Source organism: Astatotilapia calliptera, chromosome 22 (genome assembly GCF_900246225.1).
Source record: "Astatotilapia calliptera chromosome 22, fAstCal1.2, whole genome shotgun sequence".
Lineage (NCBI taxonomy): Eukaryota > Metazoa > Chordata > Actinopteri > Cichliformes > Cichlidae > Astatotilapia > Astatotilapia calliptera.
Window position 1 is genome coordinate 11,393,184 of NC_039322.1, and position 25,553 is coordinate 11,418,736.

General features: G+C 41.3%; 1 protein-coding gene across 3 annotated transcripts in view; it reads right to left on the reverse strand.

Annotated features, from left to right (window-relative positions):
* rbms3 (RNA binding motif, single stranded interacting protein) overlaps nt 1–25,553 on the reverse strand; it is a 292,860-nt gene that overhangs the window by 103,518 nt on the left and 163,789 nt on the right. For all 3 annotated transcript variants that reach the window (XM_026155390.1, XM_026155391.1, XM_026155392.1), the window contains one exon: nt 24,981–25,072. In XM_026155390.1, coding sequence (XP_026011175.1) covers nt 24,981–25,072 — 92 coding nt within the window. The remainder of the gene's footprint in view (nt 1–24,980; nt 25,073–25,553) is intronic.

Sequence of the window (25,553 nt, forward strand, 5' to 3'; positions counted from 1 at the left end):
ATGCAGCATTATGTGCAACGGAATATCTCTCATTTTACTCCACTATAACTGCACTACAAATGTGCTGCATAAAGTACAATAGGCTCTTAAAAATGGTATTTTCAAATAATTTGCACATACTTTGGGTTCCCGTGTGTAATTTCTTTAAAACAGGTGCTGCATCACATAAACATCATCATCACAAAGATCATTCGTGATGCTATCAGATCTTTATTTCTTAATCTTATGAAACAGAATGAAGGAAAGTTTTTGCTTCTGGTCCTTCTTGGTCATTATTATACTATGCCACCATACTTCAGCAGGCAAACCTTACAATGAGAACAGCTAAAAGGTCAGATAATTTTCCATCTCGCATCAGACATCTACTAAAATGCTTGTTTTATGTATTAGAAAGATCATTCCCATACAAATTGATCCCATACGCTGCTGGATGTCAGAGGTTCTTGCCTCATTCGGGTTGCAAAGCTTAATGCAATATCGTGATCAGATATGAAGTGATCTTAAATTGGTTGTAGCTTAATGAATGATTGACCATGATCAGTACAGTATGTTTTATGTGGGATAACTTCCATCAATGCACAGATCTGTGCTGTATTTATGGCAGACTGTTCAAAAAATTTATTCAATTACCTTTGACGGTGAGCTCGTCAGGGTAACAGGTAGTTCTGTGTTTGACTAGAGCAAAGGAACAGTTAACATGGGGTCAGATAGGATGCTGTGCATTAACAAAAGAGTACTATGGAAGCATTATTGATATTATTGTTATAGTATTATTCTGCAATAATTCTATCAAGGCCAATTTATCAATGGCACAGCACACTTCATCTGGCCTAATAGTGTTACAGTCATTCTCGGATACATTATCAGCATTAAATGTTTAACTTTTAACACAAACACTAATATTGTTACTGCTTTGTCGTCTGTTTGACGATATTTTCAAAGCAAGTAGCAACAACAATACAGGAAGGGAGCGGTATCTTCCTTTTGTTGACATCCTTAAATTCTTTCAGCTGCAAAATTTCCTCATGAAAAGGGACGCGTATCAGAAAGGGCACTGAATGGAGTGGAGATTCAGTTCTTTCACTTCCTGCTGTTAAACTTGGAAAAATACTTATTTTATGCAGTTTGTAAATTATTGAATTTTCTTAAAATAAATAAATAAATTAAGCTCAGCATATCCAAGCTGAAACTGGCAAATATGTTGGAATAGTTTATCAAACTTACATAAACTTGTCCAGTTGGCTAGAGTTTGCAAAAAGATATTTACAGAAAATTCACACGGAAACCCCAGATTTTAGATATCAAACTGCATTTATATTGATAATGCTGTTTTAGTATTACTGACCAGTCAATGAGCTTTTAGCACATTTTGTACTACAGTACACCAAGGAGATGCTTGTTACCACCCAAACACTGTTTCATCATTATTATCCTGGGACCCTTTGAAATATGGTCTGGAGGAGCCGGGGTTTGAACCACCAACGTTCTGATTAGCAGAAGCCTCTACGTGACCAACAGCTGTCCTGCAAAACGGAGTAATTTTTATAACAAGCCCGACCAAGAGCGGTGCAGGTACACATAATTTAGGCTAATGAACCACGAATGCCATCAGATACCTTCTCTTTATTCTGCCTACTCACACAAATTCTGTTACCCTCCTACTAGATTGAGCAGTAAAGGGCTTAGATTGGGAAAAATATGTGCATAAATATGTGTCATCACATATCTTACGCTGACCATGTTTGATGGTCAGCACGGCCCTTCTATGAAGTAGTGCCAAAAACATTACAATGAACAAAAACACAGAAAGCACCATGGTTGACATATGGCGGGGTTAGTGGTATGACTCAAATAATGCAGATTTAATCCTTATTTATGCAGGCATATTGAAGGGAAAAAAAAACAACCTCTCAGCTAATAATAATACTCAACCACCACAGGGTACACCTGCTTCAGTATGCAACTGTGCTTGAGATCTCTCTGGCAGACATATCGAGTCATCAGCAAGTTATCAGCCTATGTGGACAGCGAGCTTCATTAGCACAAACACTGCATGCCAGCTAACGCGGCATAATTTTACACCCCCACTTGCCCCCTGTGTGCGTGTATGTCACAGTGCATAATAGAATGTGTGTGGGTATGTACGGGATGAAGCAAATGGATCTAATCTCACACTAGGAATACGCGGAAAAACAGAGTTAACTTATTGTTTTAGCCTGGAATAAATTTTGTAATATTAATTGAAACTGTGTACAACCTTATGCATACCAAACATCTGTAGGTTATGTAGGTTATGTGAGGATATGGACTTTTACGAAAGATAATTTAGGGAATAATTTATTTTTGTTCACCCCGGCGCCCTGTTGCAGCTTGATAACTAGTTTTAATTTATTTGGTGAATAATTTAAGCTGAGTGACATGTTTGAATATTACTCAGTTTGCGTTGGCAAGCGCAAACTATGTGTACGGCTACTGTATGTCACATGAGCTGGAAGGCCAGGTTGATTTAGGAGTGTTTGTGTTTAAGTGTGTGTTGCAGAGGAGGCGGCATGCTATCGTCAGCAGAACAGGGCTCAGTGTTTGTCCCTGCAATGTGTTTAATGGGGCCTCCACACATAGCGCCTCCCTGGTGAGAATGATGCTAATTACTGCATACAGCACCTTGCCACACTGTCCTGCTGCCCCCCCCCCCGCCCCCATCTCTACACACACCTATACATGTGTAGACACACACACATTCACATACAAAGCGATGCACACAAAGCATAAGGAAGACTGCAAAAGTAAGCAGGCTACATGCAAATGCAACCACAAGCAAATAAGGTCAGAGTCAACTGGGAATGGACGTGCATTCATAAACACACATGTGGGCTAGACACAAAACACACACAAAAAAATAAATGGGCACAATAGTCTGGACATTTGTGCCATCAGCGCACTCTTGCTTGACCATTTCACTTCTTTTTGTTCCTCTTTAAACCTTAAATCATTTCAGAAAGATATTTTTTTTTCTTGACTTTTCTAACCCCGCCTCCAAAATTTGAACTCTTACCCTAATGTACCCGTGCTTCACTCCTGAAACTAACTCTGACCTATCAAATAAACATCACCATACCACCCTGACCCCTGACGTGACTCCCAGGATTCCTGGATTATTCGAGTTCACAAGCCAAGCCTGCACATTGATCCGGCTGCAGTTTTGTTAGCTTGGCCATGAAGTTGAACCAAACAACCATTAAAATCTTCTTATTCAAATGGATGCAGTCTATATGGGCTTCTATGGATATCCTTGTGTATATGAGTATACTGTGTGAGCAGCTGTGTGTGTGTGTATGTGTGCATGCATATCATACGCTCATCTGAATGTTTTGAAGTGTGTGGGTCAGGGAAAGTGCTGCACGCGTGCACACGCAGACACACACACACTAATAAGATTCAGAAAATGGTGCAGGCCTTTAAGTGAGGGTATGGGTGAGTGTGTGCTGTCTACGGCTGCAATCAATTACTAAGCATTGGGGCTGCATGTTCTAATCAGAGGCATAAATGTCAGCTCCTTTCCCCCGCACACGCCTCCATTTGCATCCATTAATGCAGAGGGAGAAAGAAAGAGCGTGAGAGGAAGTGAAAGCGAGCGAGTGAGAGGCTGTCTTATTTTTCATATGGAGGAGGTGAGAGCAGGCAAGATGGTGAAAACCATGGCAAAAAGAAAGAAAAAAGACAAGAGCCAAGCAGCACAAGCAGTGAGTCAGGTAAAATTTAAGTACATTATATATCCAGAAGTATGTTAATTCCCCCTGACACATAAGAAATGAGTTCATCTGTTTGCTGAAGAAGATCTTGACTCATCTTTACACAGTGATGACCTCAGCCCCAGCAGAAACACTTTAAATGAACTACAACGGCGAATGCAAACCAGCGGTCAGAATCTCAAAATAAGATCATGAGCAGTGCTTACTGGAATGTCTAAAAATCACGCCACAGTTAGGTTTTGCTAAATCCTTATTGCTTGCAAATTACAAATAGATTTGAGAGCCCATGTTCATGCACAAGTATTCCATTTGTTTTGAGAACAATTGATGTCATTATACACCCGGTTTGTTCAAAACTGGGTGAAATGGGGCAGAGGCTTTGATGCCCAATGGCTGAAATCGAGCTAAATTTCAGATATTTCAGGAAAGTCAGAAACTCAGATTGTAAAGAAAAGATGGATGAAGCTAGTAAGTTCTTATTTTGAAGCTTTAACTCTAGTTCTGGTAACACTCATAAGCTAATGTATCTCGTGAGGGTTAAATAATGAACCAAGACACAAGGGGTTGCCACAGCAGGTAGCTCCCCATGTTTTAATTTGGCAGTTTTACATCGGATGCCCATCCTGGTGCAACCCAGATGGGATTTGTGTTTTCAGCTGCAATCAAACCAGTGCAAACAACACAGAGTGATTAAGAAAAAGACGAATAAAATACTAAAATTTCATCAAAACTGAACAATATACTTCTGCAGGCTGAACCTCAAAGCAGGCCTTTGGATAAATCTATTAAAAATGGCGTAAAAAGGGTGCGCTGGTTTAGCTCAGTGGTTGATCACATGCCACAAGGCCAAATGCAGCGGTCCGGGCCCTTTGCCGTTTGTCTTCAGTGGCCAAGATAATTTTCCTTTTTTGTACCAGGTTGTAAACATGCTTTTAATGTCCTTTAGTTGGGCATTTTAACATGGGAGTGTACTCGCTTTTGTAGTCAACCTCAAGTGGCCATTAGGCACTTCCACCGTGGCTTTTTAGCCCTGGAGGTTGCCATTCACAGATGCAGTATATGCTGCCAACAATGAGGGCTGTTATAGCAGCAGATATACAAGGTGGCATATGGGTTCCATATATTGTATTTTTTGTTTGTAATTTCTATGAACTTCACCTTGATAGTAAAGTGCTCATACAGTAGGTACTTACAATACATGTTGTATAAATACTCCTTTTACATCACAACGCCTATAATGGGATGATGAATGCGAGAGCAATTAGAACAGAAAAGCCAAAACCAACAATAAAAAACCTGGAAAAGAGAATTTTAAATGGAGGTAAAGCCTGACAGCATTACCTTTGAGCCGTTATTATAACCTCTCTCCTTTCTGGGCAGTGTAAGTAGAGGGAAGAAGTATCCAGGCCAATACTCAGACAGAATGCCGATGGAGCTGCAGCTGTGATAGCAATTAGACTTTTATGCATTTAACATACCTTTGTAGGGAGCAGAGAAAAGGGGGGAGAGAAGGAAACGGAGAAAAGAAACAGGGTGAATAGTAGCCAGAGGAGCAACAGAATTGTATCGCTTCCTTTCTTCCTTCCTCTCAGTCTCCCTAAACAGCAAAACAGTGAAAGTCATTCCCCTGCTGCTGTACAGCGTCTCAAAAGGTTCCAAAGTGATTAAAAGTGTGATGGCAAACACTGGTTTACATCCGCATAGCAGTAAACAGCTAGCTCTCCCTTGAGCTGGCTACCTCTTTCGCTCTTCCTCTGCTTACAGTCAGAGGAAAGGCTCTAGTTCACATAACTCACAGTTCAGATCCTCGCCGACCTTTTGAAGACAAATCGACCCTTCACTTGATCTTAATTGATGTTGCATCGGTGAGCACTGATTCTTGGATTATTCCGTCAAATACTGTCAGCAACACATTTAGTTGGTTCCCAGACTAGAGGCTGAGAAAACAGCGGTAATACATTATGAATAAATGGATATATGCACACAGCAGAAAACTTGCAAATTCTTTCACTATTAAAAATCTAACTTTAACTACTTGATAAACAATGAGCTCAGAAAAACTACTTTAAACTCTGTAACATAATAGCTGTACAGAGCAGTTTTCATTCTTCGTCTTGTAGAATCCGTGGCTAATAAAAATCATTAACCAATACGCGATAAAGTTGTTAATACATGTTTCAATTAAACCCAGGAATGCTAATGTTAAACACATCATTCCTCAGACGATGCACATGTTGATATTCAAGGCCACACAAAAGCTCTGTTTTGATTGACACCCTAATTCACATGTGCCGCCTTGTTCGCATCATGCTTGATGGAAGGGCCATATGTTTTATGAGATGAGGTTATTCATAGGTTGCTGTGTTAACCAGGAACACTGTTGAACTTGTCACTTCCTCTTGAGCTGACAGGCTTTATTAGAGAAGGGGAAGGACGCTCCTGTTTATTCATCCTCGGTCTGCGGCATGCAGCATGTGTCAAACTAGATCCACCATGCATAAGCTTGTTACATTTGTTCGACTGGTGCTGTATTGCTACAATGGCTTTAGTCAGTCAGTTGTGATGGAATCAGATTTGTTCCTGAGAATAAGTGTGTGGGAGAACAGGGACACATGCCACAATATTGTGAGGAGGCAGATTGCCAGCACTGTGAAAAAAGGGTGATTGCTCACTTATGGATACTTGCTGTGGTATCACAACAATAAGCCTTTTTACGGATGTCTGACTGTCACCCACAAATAAGCATATGGCTGAAATTAGAAAAAAAAAATCAGCTTGTTTCTCTCCGTGCACACACACAGACACACACGGAGAAACAGGCACACTTTAGAAACACCATTCTGTTTGGCTGTTGTTTTTGTTGGTTTACGACCTAACCCCCCCCCCCCCCCCCCCCCCCCCTTTACTGCTGAATTAACCGCAGAGGGGTGGGTGGCTGGGGCCATAGTGCCAGGGCTACGCTGGGCCAGAACAAAAAAAAGCCACAACACAAACTAACTCTTGGCAGAGGATGGAGAGGCAGTATTTTTCTAAAAACTGATTACCTTCGCTCTCCCCTGTGCTCCCTCTCACTCCCCCCCCCGTCTGACACAAGCTGTTCCCTTGGCAGCTGTTTCGACAATGCAGATCCCCAAACGCGGGGGGTAGGCTGGAGTCTATACATGCGTGTATGCGCCCACACTGTGGGGATGGGTGGGTCACTAATTCAGCAACCCTCCACATGCAAATCAGCATGGAAACATGCCAGGCTTTTTCTCACTCAGACCCCGGGACGCTCAGGCCGAGCATGATGAGCACTCGACAGAAAACCCTGCTCTTTTTCAGAGGATCTGTCCTTCGTCATGTTTTTCCAGGTGTATGCTCTCCCAGTGAGCTGCGTTCACCCCACTAGTTACAGCAGAGTTTCCTACCATAATAGGGGTTATTCTCAAGACAAATTATACATAATCTTATTTTATAATCAATATATTGTGTTGAGAAACGCTATTAAAAGCAAAAGTACCTTTACCTAGGGTGTCATGGCAAGCCTCATTAGAGGATAAATGATACTTGTCTACATAAAACATAAGTCAAGTGTGGCAAGGGAGCCTGTGGGCAGGAAACAAACACATAATCCCTACTCTGTAATTGGGCAAATGAAAGATGTTGCCATTGGACAATGACACTGAAGCAGATGGCAAGAGAAAGGCGATGTAAACCTCCCAATACCCCTAGCTTGGCTTTCTCTTCTTTACAGTATTGCTCAAAAAAGGGAGAGAGAGAGACAGGCAGCATTTCAGCAACCCAGCAGATTGTCTGTCTCTTACATAAACACACACACCACCAAACGTGACTCTCTTGTCTCCCATCAAAGCACCTTTTCCCTCCAGGACCCCCCACTGAGCGCGCTCGGTAAGAGCCTGCCTTTGAGCCCCTAATGCACAGAAAATGAGATTAGGGTCGTCGATGTAAGCCTTGAATTACTCACGTTATGACTTGATTGGCCAATAATTTGATTGGAGTCAAATCTCTACTTCCCCTACTTCTTCAGATCCCATCTTCCCTGTCCCTCCTCTTCTCCCTCTTCTCCTTCTCCTCCTTTTCGTTGTCCCCCGCTTGCTTGAGGCAACGAGAAGCCGTCTTGCTGCCAGCTTTTAAACCAGTGAATGACCGAAACCATAAGGGTCGCAAAGACTTTTTAAACTACTTCACAAACAAATCAAAATATCATATTCTCTTATGTGCACAAGAATTAATGCGTTTTGTGTTACTCACACTCAGTACCTTTACTCAATAGTACTAACATTTTTAGCAAGACATAGAAACCTATTGCCAAGTCATGTTTTCTGGGTGTAATCTTTGAAACTACACTTGTCAATGCTGTGGCCAAGCAATCCCATGATACCTACAAAAGTCTCGAGCCATCCTTCATTCCTTCATAATTTGCCAGGAAAATAGGAAACAGGTGCAGTGATTTACAAGTGCAAACATGCATGGAAATATACTATATAAGGGAAAGAAGTTTGTACAATTCTAATGAGACTGAAAGTGAATGTATGATATGACCACCATCCTGAATGCTCTTATTCAAGCTTTCCTTCTAATTTCCTTAAGTAGTCTTCAGGAACAGATTTCCAGGATTCTTGAAGGACAATCAAAGCTCTTCTTTGAATACTGGCTAATTTTTTTTCTTTTCTCAGTCATGATGGCCCCACGCTGGTTCTATAATGTAGAGGTCCAAGCTCTGGGGAGGCCAATCAACGAGTGATAGTGTTGTACTGTGTGTTTTTTTCTATCCAGAAATGCTTTTTCTGCATCAGCAGTGTGTTTGGGATCATTTTCATGCTGAAAAATGAAGCTGTTGCTGATCAAATGCTTTCCTGATTGCACAGTATGCTGGATTAAAACCTCACGCTACTTTTCCGTGTTCATAATTTCATCGATTTTGACAAGATCTCAAAAGCCACAGAGCGTCCACTGTGCGTTACAAATGGCCGTAGACATCCCTATTGTACCTCTCTCCTGACCTCCTCTGAACATATTGAGGCTGAATTGAACATAAAATGAGGTTTTATATATGTGGTGAATACAAATTCTCAATAATGATGATCACTGATAATGTTTTTTCTGGGGAACCTAAAAAAACAACAACCCAAAACAGCTAATACAAGCACATCAAACAATAATGACAAAAGCAAAAACAAGACAATCTTGAGCTCTCTGATCTATATGTGTGTGGTACCACACATTGATTAACTCAATCAAACTGTAGCAGGTAATTTACATTTTTATTAAAGGTTTATAGTCATTCATTAACAACAGGTAGTGGGTGGTATACTGGTGGGAATGCTGCTATCAACATATTGTAAATAAAATTCAGAGTGTATACCCTCAGATCTCCTACTGGATAAGCAATAAAAACCAAATAATACAAAACTTGAATGTAGAAACTTGTATGTTTTTTTCACATTTCATTCTTTTCTTGAAAATGTGCAGAGTGGAAATGCGCTGTATTATTGTATTTTACAGGCTGAAGGTGAAAAGGCACTTCTTTTATTGTGTGAAACAGCATTTCTTAAGCAATGTGCATCTTTCAATAAATGAACAAAACAGTGACTCTTCAGATAAAATGACCCAGTCCAGAAAATAGACTGTAAATTCAAGTCTCCAGCAAATACTTGCTTTAAATCAAAGAGTAATAACTCAAGATACAGAAAACAGTAATGTGATCTAAACAACAGCATCTGTATATGGTAGCTAAGTCTCACAGCTTGGGCTCAGTGAGACTGATCATTATTTGACACGGCAGCATCATTTGACTGGCAGTGCCTCCTTACTAGCTAGCTTGTCAAGGTTGCCTCTTCTTTGTCCTGACAGGTATGAGCTGTACGTACCCTGCTAATAAGGGAATACTGACTGTGTGTGTGTGGTTGAGTGGATGCTGAAGTGCAGACAAAAAACAGCGCTGCAAAAACATGTGGTACACAAAGCTCTGATTTGGACTAGCAGAGGCTTAGAAGGCCATCGAGATTTCTGTTTACAGATCCAATAAAGAATTTGTATAAAACATCAGAAGAAGATGTAAACTTCACAGTCAAAAAAGATCCCACGCATGAGGGGCAAAAGGGAAGGAAAGGAGGCATTAGAAGATCAACTGATGTGCAAACAGCCTGGGGTATATATTTAAGGGGTCTCCAGTCTGATTTCTTTGCATGGAGGAAAACGAGTTGATTCTGTTTGACTGGTAACTTCAAAATGAATCTGTAAAGAGTGTGTACTGCTCTGAAAATTAGCCTGGGAGACATCTTGTATCTATGTCACATACCACATGAAGGATGTGGATGGATGCTCCCTCCACTGAGCACATGGTTTAATCACATCCACGGTTTTCCTCCCTTTTCTAGCTCATCTACCATTCTCAGTTTTAACTTTCTTCAGCTGTCATACTGGAGGAAATATTTGGAGGGAGGCAGCCATCTGCTATGAATCATACCATACTCTGAATCAAATGTAACAACACAGACTTGCAGCCATGTAAACACAGGCGAACGCACATGATGGCAGGAGACAAATCGCAGCTGCTGGTAGAAACAAAGATATCCCTGAGAGTTAAATGTTTTTGACGCATGTGAAAATCTATACCATCCACAAAGGCTAAAACGCATGCAAATAGGAAAAAAAATCAAATATTTTGACATTCAGCATGCCAAAGAAGGGACGATGACATGCAATAAAAAAAGATCACCCGTGGCAGGAAGGAAAACCTTCAAGGAACTGCTGAGACATCTCTGAGAGCACTTTAAGACGATGTCAAGAAAGAGAGGTCGCCAGCTCGATCGTGCCATTTGATAACATGGGAACGACCGAAACGATAATGCAAAGATAAAACCGGCGATGGAGGCAAGATAAGTCTCAAACAACACAGCGGCACCACCAAGATGGGATCAAGAATATGGAGATAACACACACACGCACGCACACACAAAACCCAATACATCACAAACAAAGCACGACAAACCAGCACTCATGCCAAACATCAAGCATAGTGTAAGTGAAGGAGACAGAACAGCTGCTTTTATGGGTGGAGCGGAGGAACGAGAAACAGTGACAGACATAACAAAGACAAATGGAGAGAACAGGAGAGAGAGAAACCGACAACACAACAACACAAAGTCTGCACGCAGTCGCACAACACCCATCGCAATGCATGCAGGCAAAATATTGCCACCGTGCGTAAACAAAAGGGCAGTGGAGAATAGGGCTGGGCCATATCATACCGTTCACGGTAATACTGGTATAATGTTGGGCAACGATAAGAAAATGAAATATCGCGATAGAATATGGGTGAAACGCGCATGCGCAGTGCCTTTGTTTTCATACGCCCATGGTGGAAAAAGGCATGGCGGCGAGAATGAGAAGGGCGAAAGCGGATCGTTGAATGAAACAGATGAACCAGAATTCGTTTGTAAAAATGCTGCAACTTCAGTGGTTTGGAACTGGTTTAGCTTTCGTCTATCAGATACACAACAAAGCACTATTTTTGGCAGCGCATGCTAGCGACGGCCGTATTTTGGAAAATATGGCACGCTTAAAATCAATCCTTTGATTTTTCTGAAAATTGACAGTGCCCCTTATAATCCCGTGTGCCTTATGTATGAATTCTGGTTGTGTTTATGACCTCGAAATGATTTTATGTGGTACACGGCGCTCGAAAATCTGTCAAATGTTTTAGTACGACTTTGCTAAGCTACGAAGCCGCACCGCTTGATGGATCATTGCGGCTATCATAGGCAGGAGCCTCGCGGAGTGATACGTACTGCGCTTCAACATAATGTTACCGTATTGTGTGTGTATAACCTCTTTTTAAGTTTTGTGGCTATTCTACATGGTTACGCTGAGGATATGTCGGCCAATTTCCACTGGAAATGCCTTTTGGTTAAACTGTCAGCAAGGAATTTGCATTTGCACTGTTAAATTTTTATGTAACTTTAATGCACTTAAAAAACAGCTGCTTGTTTAAGTGAAAATACATTGATTTTTTTTTCTACTAATAAAGTTGTGGAGTTGTAAAGCATTTGTCTAGTGTCAATTATATCGTCAGTTATATCGTTATCGCAAATTTTCAAATGTATATCTTGATAAATATTTTTGGTCATATCGCCCATAAGGAATAACCTTAGTAATAAAACTATTAGTAAATCATTTGAAACAGGCTGGGAAAAAATGTGTGTGACTTTCTTTTGCCTGCTAGAGATCCTTGGAGTGGATTTTAGGAATGTGCTGATGTTTTGTTTTCGAGGTGAGACATTGAAGGAGAGGTAATGATCTGAAATCACCTCAGAGAGGGTTAAGACACCCGTGTGCCATACATCTACCTGTCCCATCTCAATTTCTGTCTCTGAAGTGCTGACCATCTCTTATTTCATCCAGACCCTGGAGAAAACTGCAGGTAAAAGATCATTTGCTCCACCCGTCCTTAAGCTGTATTTCTCTTCTTTCTTCCTGTTCCAGTGTGTGTACATACACGATATGTCTGTACTAGTCCTGAGGTCTTAAGGGCAAGTCCCCTGTTGAGCTTCAGTTTTTTCCTAAAGATGCTTTACTTTTCAGTCGATCAAGAAAGAGCAAAGATAAAAGATATGAAAAATAACCAAAAATAAAAGCACAATCACACGTGTTTCATATATTGATGCGAAACGGCATTACCGCCGCAACTTGCAAGGAAACGTTCACACAAGAGGACTCATGGGAGCCGAGCCAGTGAGATGAAAAGGACGGAGGAAACAAAAAAGGACTCCTTGCTCTGGTTTTTCCTTTTCCTCATTAGGCAGAATGAGCGACTGTGTTGGTGTCAGAGAGCTGGTTCATCAACTGCAGCCCTGATCTGCCCTGATCTGCCCTGGCTGGACTCACGGCTCCCCTTCTACTACAGACCTCTCACATATGATTGAAGCCGCTGGAAATGGAAACAGTCAGTGTAATTTAACATCGCATACCCGTAGAATTCATTAAAGAGGGACATAGAGAGGGAAGCAGTGAGCAAGACGAGGCGCTATGGAAGGATAAAGGAAGGATAAAAGAGATGAGTCTTAATAAAGAAAGTGGAGGATGATGGTTTGAGGACAGCTGGTTAAAGAAAAGAAAGAGGCGTGTCTGATGTTATTCTTTTTAAACTGAAAAGAGGCAGTGAGGGAAATAAAGCTAAGCTATCGCAGCCATCTGTAAAAACTAAACTGATCACCTAATCATTGCTGGGAAGCCTATAGATAAGAGGCCGTGAAAATATTAGCGCTGTCCATTTTTCTTTTGCAAATGTACTATATACAACATCCCGCACCTCCAAGTATGTGTCATTGGTCTCTCTGTAATTGAACCCCAGTTTTTCCTGGCAGTTCTGTTTCAGAGTTAACACCGATGGAGTCTCTAATCTGACTGACTGTGTTTCAGCCCCCAAACCTGCTATTAAATATGACTTATGCAAAGTGACGCTCGGTGCGACTGGAATGCGAACTCACACAAGCGTGCAACTGGATATAAGCAGTTCAAGTTGGCATACGGACTTCTGCAGCTGCAGTGGTCATTAATCAAATGCCATTTTCTGGTAAATTAAAGATGAATTTAAGGTGCTGTGTTTTCATATAGTCACTCTTTATGTTTGACTAAGTAGCAAAGATCTATTTAATTTAGTATATTCTTCTGGTATTTTTGAGTTTTTACTTCTAAGTTTTTTTTTCCATTGTTTTTGCTTCATAGTTTGAACACCCCCCCCCCTAAAAATGCAATGTACTGTTTCAACACCATGTTTGTTAGCCTGCATCGTGTACTAAATATTCGCCAGTAATGCAGATCTTGCAGATTTACATTAGCATGGTGAACACATGAATAAACAAATCGTTAAAAAAAGCCCCAGTGTTTGCTCGTAGCTGTACAGCAGGAAATTGTGCAAATGATGCAGAAGCCTACTTATTGTCTTTTCTGTGTGAATTTACTGAGTGATCTTGGAGGGAGGGTAAAATATGAAATTCTGCTGGAGGTATGCATACTATGTGACTCGATCAATGCACACTCAAGAGTACAGTGCATTCTGTGGAATTACACACATACAGTGGGGCAAAAAAGTATTTAGTCAGCCACCGATTGTGCAAGTTCCCCCACCTAAAATGATGACAGAGGTCAGTAATTTGCACCAGAAGTACACTTCAACTGTGAGAGACAGAATGTGAAAAAATAATCCATGAATCCACATGGTAGGATTTGTAAAGAATTTATTCGTAAATCAGGGTGGAAAATAAGTATTTGGTCAATAACAAAAATACAACTCAATACTTTGTAACATAACCTTTGTTGGCAATAACAGAGGTCAAACGTTTACTATAGGTCTTTACCAGGTTTGCACACACAGTAGCTGGTATTTTGGCCCATTCCTCCATGCAGATCTTCTCGAGAGCAGTGATGCTTTGGGGCTGTCGCCGAGCAACACGGACTTTCAACTCCCGCCACAGATTTTCTATGGGGTTGAGGTCTGGAGACTGGCTAGGCCACTCCAGGACTTTCAAATGCTTCTTACGGAGCCACTCCTTTGTTGCCCGGGCGGTGTGTTTTGGATCATTGTCATGTTGGAAGACCCAGCCTCGTTTCATCTTCAAAGTTCTCACTGATGGAAGGAGGTTTTGGCTCAAAATCTCACGATACATGGCCCCATTCATTCTGTCCTTAACACGGATCAGTCGTCCTGTCCCCTTGGCAGAAAAACAGCCCCATAGCATGATGTTTCCACCCCCATGCTTCACAGTAGGTATGGTGTTCTTGGGATGCAACTCAGTATTCTTCTTCCTCCAAACACGACGAGTTGAGTTTATACCAAAAAGTTCTACTTTGGTTTCATCTGACCACATGACATTCTCCCAATCCTCTGCTGCATCATCCATGTGCTCTCTGGCAAACTTCAGACGGGCCTGGACATGCACTGGCTTCAGCAGCGGAACACGTCTGGCACTGCGGGATTTGATTCCCTGCCGTTGTAGTGTGTTACTGATGGTGACCTTTGTTACTTTGGTCCCAGCTCTCTGCAGGTCATTCACCAAGTCCCCCCATGTGGTTCTGGGATCTTTGCTCACCGTTCTCATGATCATTTTGACCCCACGGGATGAGATCTTGCGTGGAGCCCCAGATCGAGGGAGATTATCAGTGGTCTTGTATGTCTTCCATTTTCTGATGATTGCTCCCACAGTTGATTTTTTCACACCAAGCTGCTTGCCTATTGTAGATTCAATCTTCCCAGTCTGGTGCAGGTCTACAATACTTTTCCTGGTGTCCTTCGAAAGCTCTTTGGTCTTGGCCATGGCGGAGTTTGGAGTCTGACTGTTTGAGGCTGTGGACAGGTGTCTTTTATACAGATGATGAGTTCAAACAGGTGCCATTCATACAGGTAACGAGTGGGGGACAGAAAAGCTTCTTACAGAAGATGTTACAGGTCTGTGAGAGCCAGAGATTTTCCTTGTTTGAGGTGACCAAATACTTATTTTCCACCCTAATTTACGAATAAATTCTTTACAAATCCTACCATGTGGATTCATGGATTATTTTTTCACATTCTGTCTCTCACAGTTGAAGTGTACCTCTGGTGCAAATTACTGACCTCTGTCATCATTTTAGGTGGGGGAACTTGCACAATCGGTGGCTGACTAAATACTTTTTTGCCCCACTGTACAATGAGCGTCTAGTGTGAAATAACCACAGTGAACATATTCTTTAAATGATCAGCATCAAATTGGAAATATTATTAGGTGCATATTGTTATCGTAGTCAAATATGAGTGTGCATGTAAGCTTTGTGGGAAGAAGCACACTGTTAAAAAGTAGAGTGAGCAGATTGTGAAGCATGTTTAGAAGTTATTTAGTTAAATCCCACTTAAGCCCATAGCTGTGGGAAATTAGTTAAAGAATGCACCAAACATTCTTGGTGAAAGCTTTGCTTGAAACTCAAGCTGCACCATTGATTTTCCAATATTCACCACTATTCGCAGGTTATCTTCTCAGGGCCAGCTGCGTAAATGAATGCAAAGCGTTTCACCTGATCTATGTGTCAGTGTTGAGCGTGGAAGCCCAGTCCTTTGAACGTCGTCTCTGCGGGCCCGCTAATTGAGCCAGATCAATTCACAGAGACACCGAGCAGGTTGGCACAGTTGCCACATCAAAGAGATTCTAATAACTGCACACTGTGGCCATTACCAGACCTGAAAAAGCCATATTTATGTTTGCTTCAAAGGAAGCATGGCAGCATTGAGCGTACTGAGAATGCAAGCCTTTACTATTCTTTATTAAGGCTACAATTTAGACACAAGGCCATTTTGGAGCAATTTGGGAACAGAATAAGCTGCTATTTATACACACATAAATACAACCACTGCAAATTGTACTTTAATTAGACCCACTTTTGTAGTGAGAGTGGAAACCAATAAAAAATAACCCAATGACAGACTGATATTCTTAAGAAAAAATGGCAGTAATTCCCAAATGATTCCTCAGTATCTGTGCCATCTTTCATGTAGCAGCAGGCATATACTGTACTACTCTAGTACTGCTGGAATGTTGGTGTTTTTCCCTTAGTGTACACCAGTTCCAAACTTGCAAATCCAGCAGGTATTTTTGAGTATTGTATGTATGAATGTAGGGCAAACTAAACTAGTGAAATAACATGCTTCAATAAGCTACCAATACATTACGATGCAAAAATTATGAAGTAATTGTGTTTTATATAAATTAAAGCAAGTCTTTTTGTGCAGTAACAGTTGATTTGTACATTATTTGTATTCCGATAATCAAACCCAACCGAATTGCAGCAGAGACTCCATCCAAAGACTGCAGGCAACCAGAATCAGGGGTTTTACCGCAGGCTATCAGGCCAACAAAGACTCTCACACTGAGACATGAGCAAATCTTGTGAGCCCTGAAGATCTCAGTCTTGCCATTTTGGCACAGGAAGGGCATAAGCATGTATAAGAACCGGTGTCAGCTTCAGGTGAGTAGAGATGAGTCAATGCGAGTATACGAGTATGTGTTCGTAGTACTGCTCGATCTCTGCAGTAGGCGTATACAGCTTTAGTAAGCCCCGAGGGGAACACATGTATCAGTCACCACCTACTCCGCTTAAACCAAGGCTTTGTTACGCAGTGCTCAAGTGAGTTTCTAACATTATTCATGCTTTCATTTACACAGCTGGCTGCTAGTTTCGGCAACATATAAAAGTGGAGTAGGTGGGAGAGGACTCGGCATCTCTCGGTGCATCGCTTTCTCCCGCACCTCTCTGCCTGGTTAAATGACAAGTTTGTAACTTTGTTCATTTGCACTCGTCTAAATCCGGCTGTATGGAGGCGACATTATGAGAGACAGCGATCTCATTCTCACCATCCAGCACTTTCTGCAGTTTCTCCGGCTTTTTTTGTTTCTCTCTTAATTCCATTATTCTGATAATCTTTCCTACCTTTTAAAGTTGTGGGTTTTTTTTTATTTTTACTTGAGCTCTTATTGATTTCTACTTAGTCTCTATTTCTCATTTTCTCTCATGCTCGCAGCTCGGCACGTCTCCGCACTGCTCTGCAAAATAATTTACCGCATGCAGCGCTCCCGTGGATGATTGAAGCGTAATTAGACGGCAGAGACAGTGGAAGCCAACAGAGGTGCTTCGGAGCCAGTGCTTGTCAGATGGTCCGTCTCACTCTCACTGGCTTTGCCCTTCAAAAGTATCACTTCTGCAGGAAAAACGAGAGGGGGGTGGTGTGCTGAGCCACAGTGGTGCTAACTACAGCTTATAAAAAAGTTGTACCTTAGCAAATCCAGCTCTTTCTTTTTAGGAGTTATATTATCTCCCTACACTGCATATTTCAACAGGTGTCAACATATTTCTTCATTCACGTCATTCTAGTGTAGGCCAATTACAAAAATGAAAAAGAAAAAGAGTCAAAATCATCATGGAAAAAGATTATTTAAATTGTCAGGCATTTTCAGTAAATCAGCAGAAACGCAGCACAACTTTAGAGAACTTAATTATTTTAAAGTGGACATATGCAAATTTCAGCACTATATTTTTTATTTGGGACAAGTACCCCTGCATGATTCATAACTCGTTTTTTCTTCCAATCTGAAGCTTTCAGCTTTTCAGCTGGGCCTGTGCTAGAAACATATTAGCTCTGACCACTTTAAGGCCATTCCTAAAAGCAAAATTCCTTCAGATTGGATGATATTATATATACATGCCAAGGGGCAGCACCTCATCTACTACTCTCTCCTTAGTATCATACAATGAGTAACAATGAGTAAGTGTACTTGTGAAGTATATATGTCAAACCAAGGGAAAAATGAATACCATCAGGACTAGAGATGCACCAATTGACCAGCGAGGAACAGGAATCGTCCCTTTTCCTGTTTTCGGCACGGACCGGTGACCGACTCGTCAGCACTATGTATGCCCAATTATGAGCCAGTGGCTTAAATGCATGCACAACACATACACAGCACAGACAAACTGACATGCATAGACTAACAGATACATGCTAACATGTTGTAGTGTGGAGGCTCTTCGCTGTGAGCGATGCAAAATTCCCAAAAGCAAAACACGGCTGGGAATAACCATGAAAGTGTAACAACAAAACTAAATCACCTTCACCTGGTTGGACACAGACATTAAAGAAACTTTAAAGTGGCTAAAGTTATCCAGAGCTCAGCCACAAGTCAGCAGCCTCGGTATGAGCAAAGGATCAAAGCAGTTATCTAGTGAAGTTATAAGCACACTGGAAAGTATCTGACATTTGTTTTGTGACATAAAATTTTTTGCTCCTACTTTTGTTAGATAAGGTAAAAAAGGTCAAGTAAAGGTGGATGTACAGCAATTCATTTACTGTTAATTATTTGTACCTCTTTGTATTAGCAGAGGACTTTATTTTCACCTTGGAAGTTTAACTTCCTTTATTAAGACAATAATAAAATAAGTTTGCATAGAAGAAAATGTGTTTTTGTTTGCACACCCCATCCTCTATAGCTCTTAGAAAGTAAACTGGAATCATCAAAAATCGGCATCAGGAGGTCACACAGAAATAAAACAAACTGGAAATTGGAATCGGCCATGAAAATTGCAATCAGTGCATCTATAATCAAGAGTCTACTAAAATGTTATTCTGCTGTTGCCAAAAAACATCCTTTTATTGTTGGTTATTTCTGTGCTGGGTGTATTAAATGCCTAATACAATTCAAGTATGCTGTTTTGTGCACATTTTTATACACATATGTTGACTAGACTACTGGTGTAGTTTGACCTTGTGGTTGTGTTGTGCTTTATAAATGAAAAAAAAAAAGAAGGTAGAAACTGAGTATTCAAGGTGAAGTAAAGCCTCAGTTCTTGTCTCACAAGGATTGTTTTTATACACTGTATGTTTTTAATATGGACATCTGGCAATTCAAATTCAACATGCACTGGGATTAAGGTTAAGGTAAACATTGGCAACAGTAAGGTGGGCCAACATAATGTTGAAGTGGTCATATCATACTTTCAGGGAGATGACAATTAGTGAGGAAAGAAAGGGACATTTGCAGGAAATCAGTCTAAACCTACAGGTTATGGCGATGTCCAAACTATACTTATGTGCTGACAAGAATCCTTTACATCCATAAAATTTGAGCACAACACTATGTAAGAAAACGAGGTGCTGTGAGGGACTATAATCATAAGGATGTCTCAGTTGATGGCAGCTTCCGGGGGAAAATGCTGATCACCACACTGACACCATATGTTTTGTGAACAAATGCTGAGGTGGATGTCAGAGGGGAAATGGCACTGCATTCAAGGTGGAGAACAGCGAGGTGAATGATGCTGCTGAGTGAGCACCTGTATCCCCAAAGTCTTTGCAATTATCCTTCGGTATACACAATGCACTGCATTCCAGCTGCATTTTCTCCAGATTTAACCGATGCTGGCTAGGCCTGCTAGGCTAGCTGTTGTCAGTAACCAACTGTGAGAGCGCAGTCAAGTCCCTTTGATTATCATACAGAGGTCACCCTGTGTTGAGCTGAACGGTGGTGTCCTGGGTGCCAGTGGAGCTGAGACATCAGAGAAGTCACCTTTAAAGGATAATAAGAAAGTCTGCTGACTGACTGCAGACCACCCATAGGGGGATCCGTGCATTTCACATGACTATAAATGTGATATTGACAGAAAACCTTCCCCGGGAGAGAGAAAGAAAAAGACAGTGGAGGAGACAGAGCAAGCGAAAGGCAGTGAAAGCGAGAATGCATGAGAGGGAGAGAGGGAACGAGCAGGAGGACTGAACACTCCGGTTCGTTTCACACCGTTAAACCATCTGAAGCATTCGCCAGTGACTACTGGTTGAAGGGCCGGTGTGTGCACTGCGTTATCATAAACATTTGGGATTCACTTGATGGAGGCACTTTAATGATGCTTTTAGCATAATTTCCCCTCTGTAACGTGAAGGGCAAGTAGCGCCTTTCTGTCTGCCTGCAGCTTCTGCGAACCTTATAAATATCGGCTATTTAAACAAGGGTAAGGATGGAGATGCTATTCACAAAGTCTTCATCCCCACTATTTAAATTCTCTAATATGAACACCATTGTTTAGTTTTGACACTTTTGACACTATGTATACTATTCTCACATAATGCATGTATATTTATTTGTATCAGACAATGTCTAGCAAGATCCAAAGTTCATATAACAATTAGCTATAGAAAGTTGGGTGAACCTGGTTAGCCTCCATAGGGTGTCAGAGTTGTTTTTTTCTAATTCTAGGTTGTCCATGCCGAGAGGAACGAGTCAAAAAAAAAAAGAAAAAGAAGAAAATACAAAAAGGACAGCTTTGTTTTCATCCGGGCTGTTATCAGCAGAAGCCGACTGGAGCGAGAATAGGGAGGGATGATTTCCATAAAGACTGGCTGTTGTCTGAAAGCAAGCAGCTGTCAGGCGGAATTACCTCTCCGACACAGACACCACAATCGAGGGTGCCCTTCCCATAATTCAGTCTGATTGGCTCAAGGGGAAAATGGCAGCCTGTGGAGAGTGAGGCGAGCGGCTGGTTGACAGGTTTGCATCTGCGAAGCTAGACGCGGCGTTTACCTGTTATCATTCTGTCTGCTCGATGTGTCGGTTTTCTCAGTTTGGAAAGCTACCTGAACAAAGTGGCACGGAGAATAGAGTCTATGGTGCCAGGAGGCAAGTGCGTGCCTACAAACCGTATTACACACATGCACAAAACACGAACACACTTACCCTAGTGAATCCTATTAAGGTCTCCTGTTAGAACACTATGTTAAGATTTACCAGATTTTCCCACCTTAATTTATATAAAGTCATACTGCCTATATGAATGTTTTAATACTTCTTTAGTGATGTCATACACGCGCCTGTTAATGACAATGTAAAAAGTACATTTTATGTACACATCACACTAATCTATACAATTTTTTTAAAGCAGCATAAAAGCGCCTCTTATTTAAAAACATGTTATTTATATAAGCAGTCATCTGTGCCTACCTCTACTGATAAATAAGAAAACTAATACATTTTGGTTAATACTTATTCATCCCTTTCACCTTTTTGCTAAGAGTTCTAGTACCATGAAAAAGACTTGAACCAAGCTACATTGTTTTAGATTTTGCTCAGTATTTCTCCAGCCTTTCTGAAGTTCTTTTAAAGCTTTTCTTTGAACATTAGCAGGTTTTTTACTCATATACATATATGTATATATATATGTTCGTTAAGCAACTTAAACCCGACTCATTCAAGATTACAAAAGGCACTTAAATCAAAGGATGAGACAGTTTTATAACAGAAAATTTAGCAAAGAACCAATTTAAAAATTGTATATGTAGGAACTTTGTTGCTAGTAGTCTGTCACACAAAAAACCCAATTTCCTCTCAATTATGCCAGAAATGCCAATGATAACACAAACTGACAGACATAAAATAGTATTTTTGAAACAAGATTTACAAAGATATCTAAGCTGAAAATTTGGTGTTTTGTGGCATTGTGTGCAGTGTGTCCTTAAGAAATTTGAGAAATCGGACAAATGAAGAACAAAAGAAGAGTCTATTGTGCCAGGAGGTAGGTGCAGATGAAAAGGATCTGACAGTCATGTTCTTAAGAAATGGGATAAAATTCAACAAACCCACGACACACCTGCTGTACTTATGGATGTGAAGATCTTTATTCAAAGAGCATAGCTAGAACAGAGACGCTTGACTAGTTAGAAAGCAAAATGCTAAAGTGCCTGTTCCAGATTTAGAAATACACCCCACGTTTTTTTCATTTCTCAGTCTTAGATGAAGCCAGTCGGTCGTTTTCACAACTCTTTATACTAAAGTGAGCTTATCCCCCGTCATTCAACTCTTTGTACGCAAAGACAAGGTGATAAGGTTAATAAGGTATAACGTGTGTTTTACAAAATGTAATTTTCCATTTTAGATGAAATGACAGGCATCCTAGTTTAAATTAAAAATTAGTTACAATTATATAAAAAAATGTTACAAAATGATGCAAAAAATGTGTAATTCAGGGAATGTAGTGCAGACAAACATGCACATAATAATACACTGTCACATTCAAATACACACACACACACACACACACACACACACACACACACACACACACACACACACACACACACACACACGTACTCCACACCTATGTTAAGTGCTCTTATCTGTGACTTGTGTAGAGGTGAGTGACAGGAAGGGATGCACGGGGGGGAAGTGTCCTTTAGGTGTCTTAATTATGGCTCCTCTCCTCCCTCTCGCTGTCACCATCCCCAGGGGAGGGCAAAACAAAAGGAAGGTAACGTTTCATCTCTACTGCCTTGGTATTTCAAATTCCAAGGGGAGTAAGAGGAGAGAGACAGCGGGCTGCTTCACTGGCGGAAGAAGAGGAAATCAAGTGATCCTTTGCCTTTCTCTCCATTTCTTGCCTGGTTTGCAGCTGTGTTTAAAATAAGGCACCTTAATAAAAGTGTTTTAATGGCATCAAGGCAGGAAAAAAGGTGCAACTTGATTACTGTGACAGTTTTATTTAATGAGCTCAAAGCCTCTGGCTCCGACTTGCGATTCGTTTATTACTTTGTTGTGGAGTGACAAAATGGAGCAGAGGGAGCGAGAGAACGAGGCTGGATGTTCTTATTGTGGAAGCCGTCCACGGCGTTAGCAGTAGTCTTTCTGATTTGCACCCTCCTCGGTGCTCACCTGTATTTTCATCCGTTCCCGCTGCGGGAATGCTACTCGGCATGACAGAACGAGCGGGAGGAGGGTGGGGTGTGAGAGACACCTTGACAGGTAGGCAGACACAAAGATAACACGCTGTTAATTATTGATGGAGGAAAAACTGCTCATTGGATGTCTCGAAGGGCAACACTTGGTGGATGTGAATACAAATGTGTGTGTGTGTGTGTATATTTGTGTGTGCAGGAGAACCAAAAAAACAAAACAAAACCCAAAACAATGCTGAGAGAAAACGGCACTAAGCAAAAGAAATGGTGAGGGGCTAGGCTGGAAGTGTTGGGTGAGGAGTCGATAGAGTGATGGCAGTGATACCTGGTAAAGACACATTAGCGAGATACAGAGGGAGTCTATAAAAGCAAACTACTACTTAATGTCCCTCACAAGTGTGATAAAAGCATAGAGCTGCAGCAGAGAACGCTGGTCTTACCATTTGTGCGAACAGAACAAGGGAGCACTCAAAAAAATCAGCTATTATACACAAATGCTAATAGAAAATGATTTTGAGAATGTGTTTGCGGCAAGATTTCTATAAAGGTCAGCTCTTTTGTTTTGGGACACGAGCCCCCTCTCATGAAAATATTGACTGAGAGAAGGGGAGCAATGCAAAGAGTGGTCTTAAAATGTGATGGACAAAGAGCATGGTTTCTTATCAGTATTCAGAGAGCTTGCCCTCTTATAAATATTGGAAGAAGGACACTGGTGGGGAAAGGAAACGGGCAAATGGCGCATTTGAGAAATGGCACACCTGAGCACCACACGGAATATCATCTCCTCCTGTCAGATCTCATCCCATTTGATCAAAATAATTGCCACCTTCATCGTTACCATCAATTCTGTCATCTTCACCGGAGCCATTGCCGCTCCCCATCTCATCAGGTCTTCTTCGGTTTCGAGGGTGGGAGGGGGGGATTTTTGGATTGGATCAAATGCACGCCATCTCGTCTCAAGAAAAATCACTCAAGGTGCACCCTCAAATAGTCATCAGCATATTTATTGTTTCAGTGCTACTGACATTTTCTTCACCTATTAAGGTATTCTGACATTAACAAATGTTTGACGGGTACAAGAATAGCCTGGTTAAGTCAGGCAGGCTTGTCTGTCATAGATGTCCGGAGAGAGGGCCCTGCTGTGCCTTCTAATATGGTGACTCTCAGAGCAGTCAACAGGGAAATGAAGAAAATTAGAGAACAAAAATGGGAAAAGAACAGTATGATCACTGCCTGAGGGTTGCCAAACACCAAACAATATCTCTGAAATGCATTTCCCGGTAAAACGGCTCTTCTGTCAGACAGCCAAATGCCCAACAATAAATATGCAACCACAGTGTTGACATAAAATACAAGATTGTATAGGAAATTGGTGAATAAGATCATACCCTGGCAGTGTGCAGTTTCCTCTAAGCTACACCTCTCCACATATGCCTATCAACCTGTCTCCATTGTACAACTCACTAGGGCCCTTTTTGTACTACTCAAACAGCTTGTCTCATCTGCTTCCACTTTAGCAGGCTAATAACACTCGACAACGTAGCACAAGCGACTAGTCAAACCTCAGTTAGAGAGGGGCCAGCTCACTAACTGGAAACCACAAGTGCCATGGAGTGCTGTAATCCAGCACATACTGTATGCATACTGTCAAACACAACACAAAAAGCCCACATAACCACAGGAAAGAAGTGATCCACAATTTCACGTATCTTGTGCTAGACTCCAGTTTCAGCATCAGTAAGATAACAGAGACATACATGCACCAGTGTCACTTCCCAAGTTGTTGTCTAATGGCACTCAAATGCAGTTTGAGGCCCACATTTAGGAGTCTCTCTTCAAGATAAAAAGTCCTTCATGGCAAACTTGTTAAGTTTGTTAAATGTGCAATACTAAACACCTGGCAGGAGCTGAATGAGCAAAAACGAAAAATTGCTAAAGATAATGCACGAGGAAGTGAGGACGCCAACTTGTTTTTAGACACTCCTTACCTTGGCCATTTGGGCCTGCACCCCAGTGGCTTTGAGAGATGACACAGCCTTCTGTGCTGCAGCTGGGCTGTCGAAGTCCACAAAGCCATATCCTGGAGACAGAAAGGAGGAGAAGGGGAGAAGGAGAGGAAGAAAAAAAGACATTAGTTAAGAAAAAAATTAAGGCAGATGACTAACAAGGAGAATGACAGGCACTTGGTAATTGTAGCAGTAATAGGTTGGTAACATGACTACAGAGGCTGCCAGTTCTCATATCTAGTGAGCACTACATTGTTTGATAATTAGCGACACTGACGTTCATAGGGGGATGCTATGCATCTTAATTAGTAGCATGGATGAGCGATTTAGTAATAACAAAACCCGGCACCCTGCCCACCTCCACCTCCGCACATACGTAGTCTGATACACTGCATGCATACGTAAACGCGCAGATATACACACTCGAATAAGACAACCGGTATCGTAAGAATAAGGGAACATCACTGTTTGTCAGTTTGTTGTTTAATGATAACCCATATGCATTCAGTTCATTAAGTAGGTTAATTAAAGTAATGGTTATTTATGAAAGGCTTG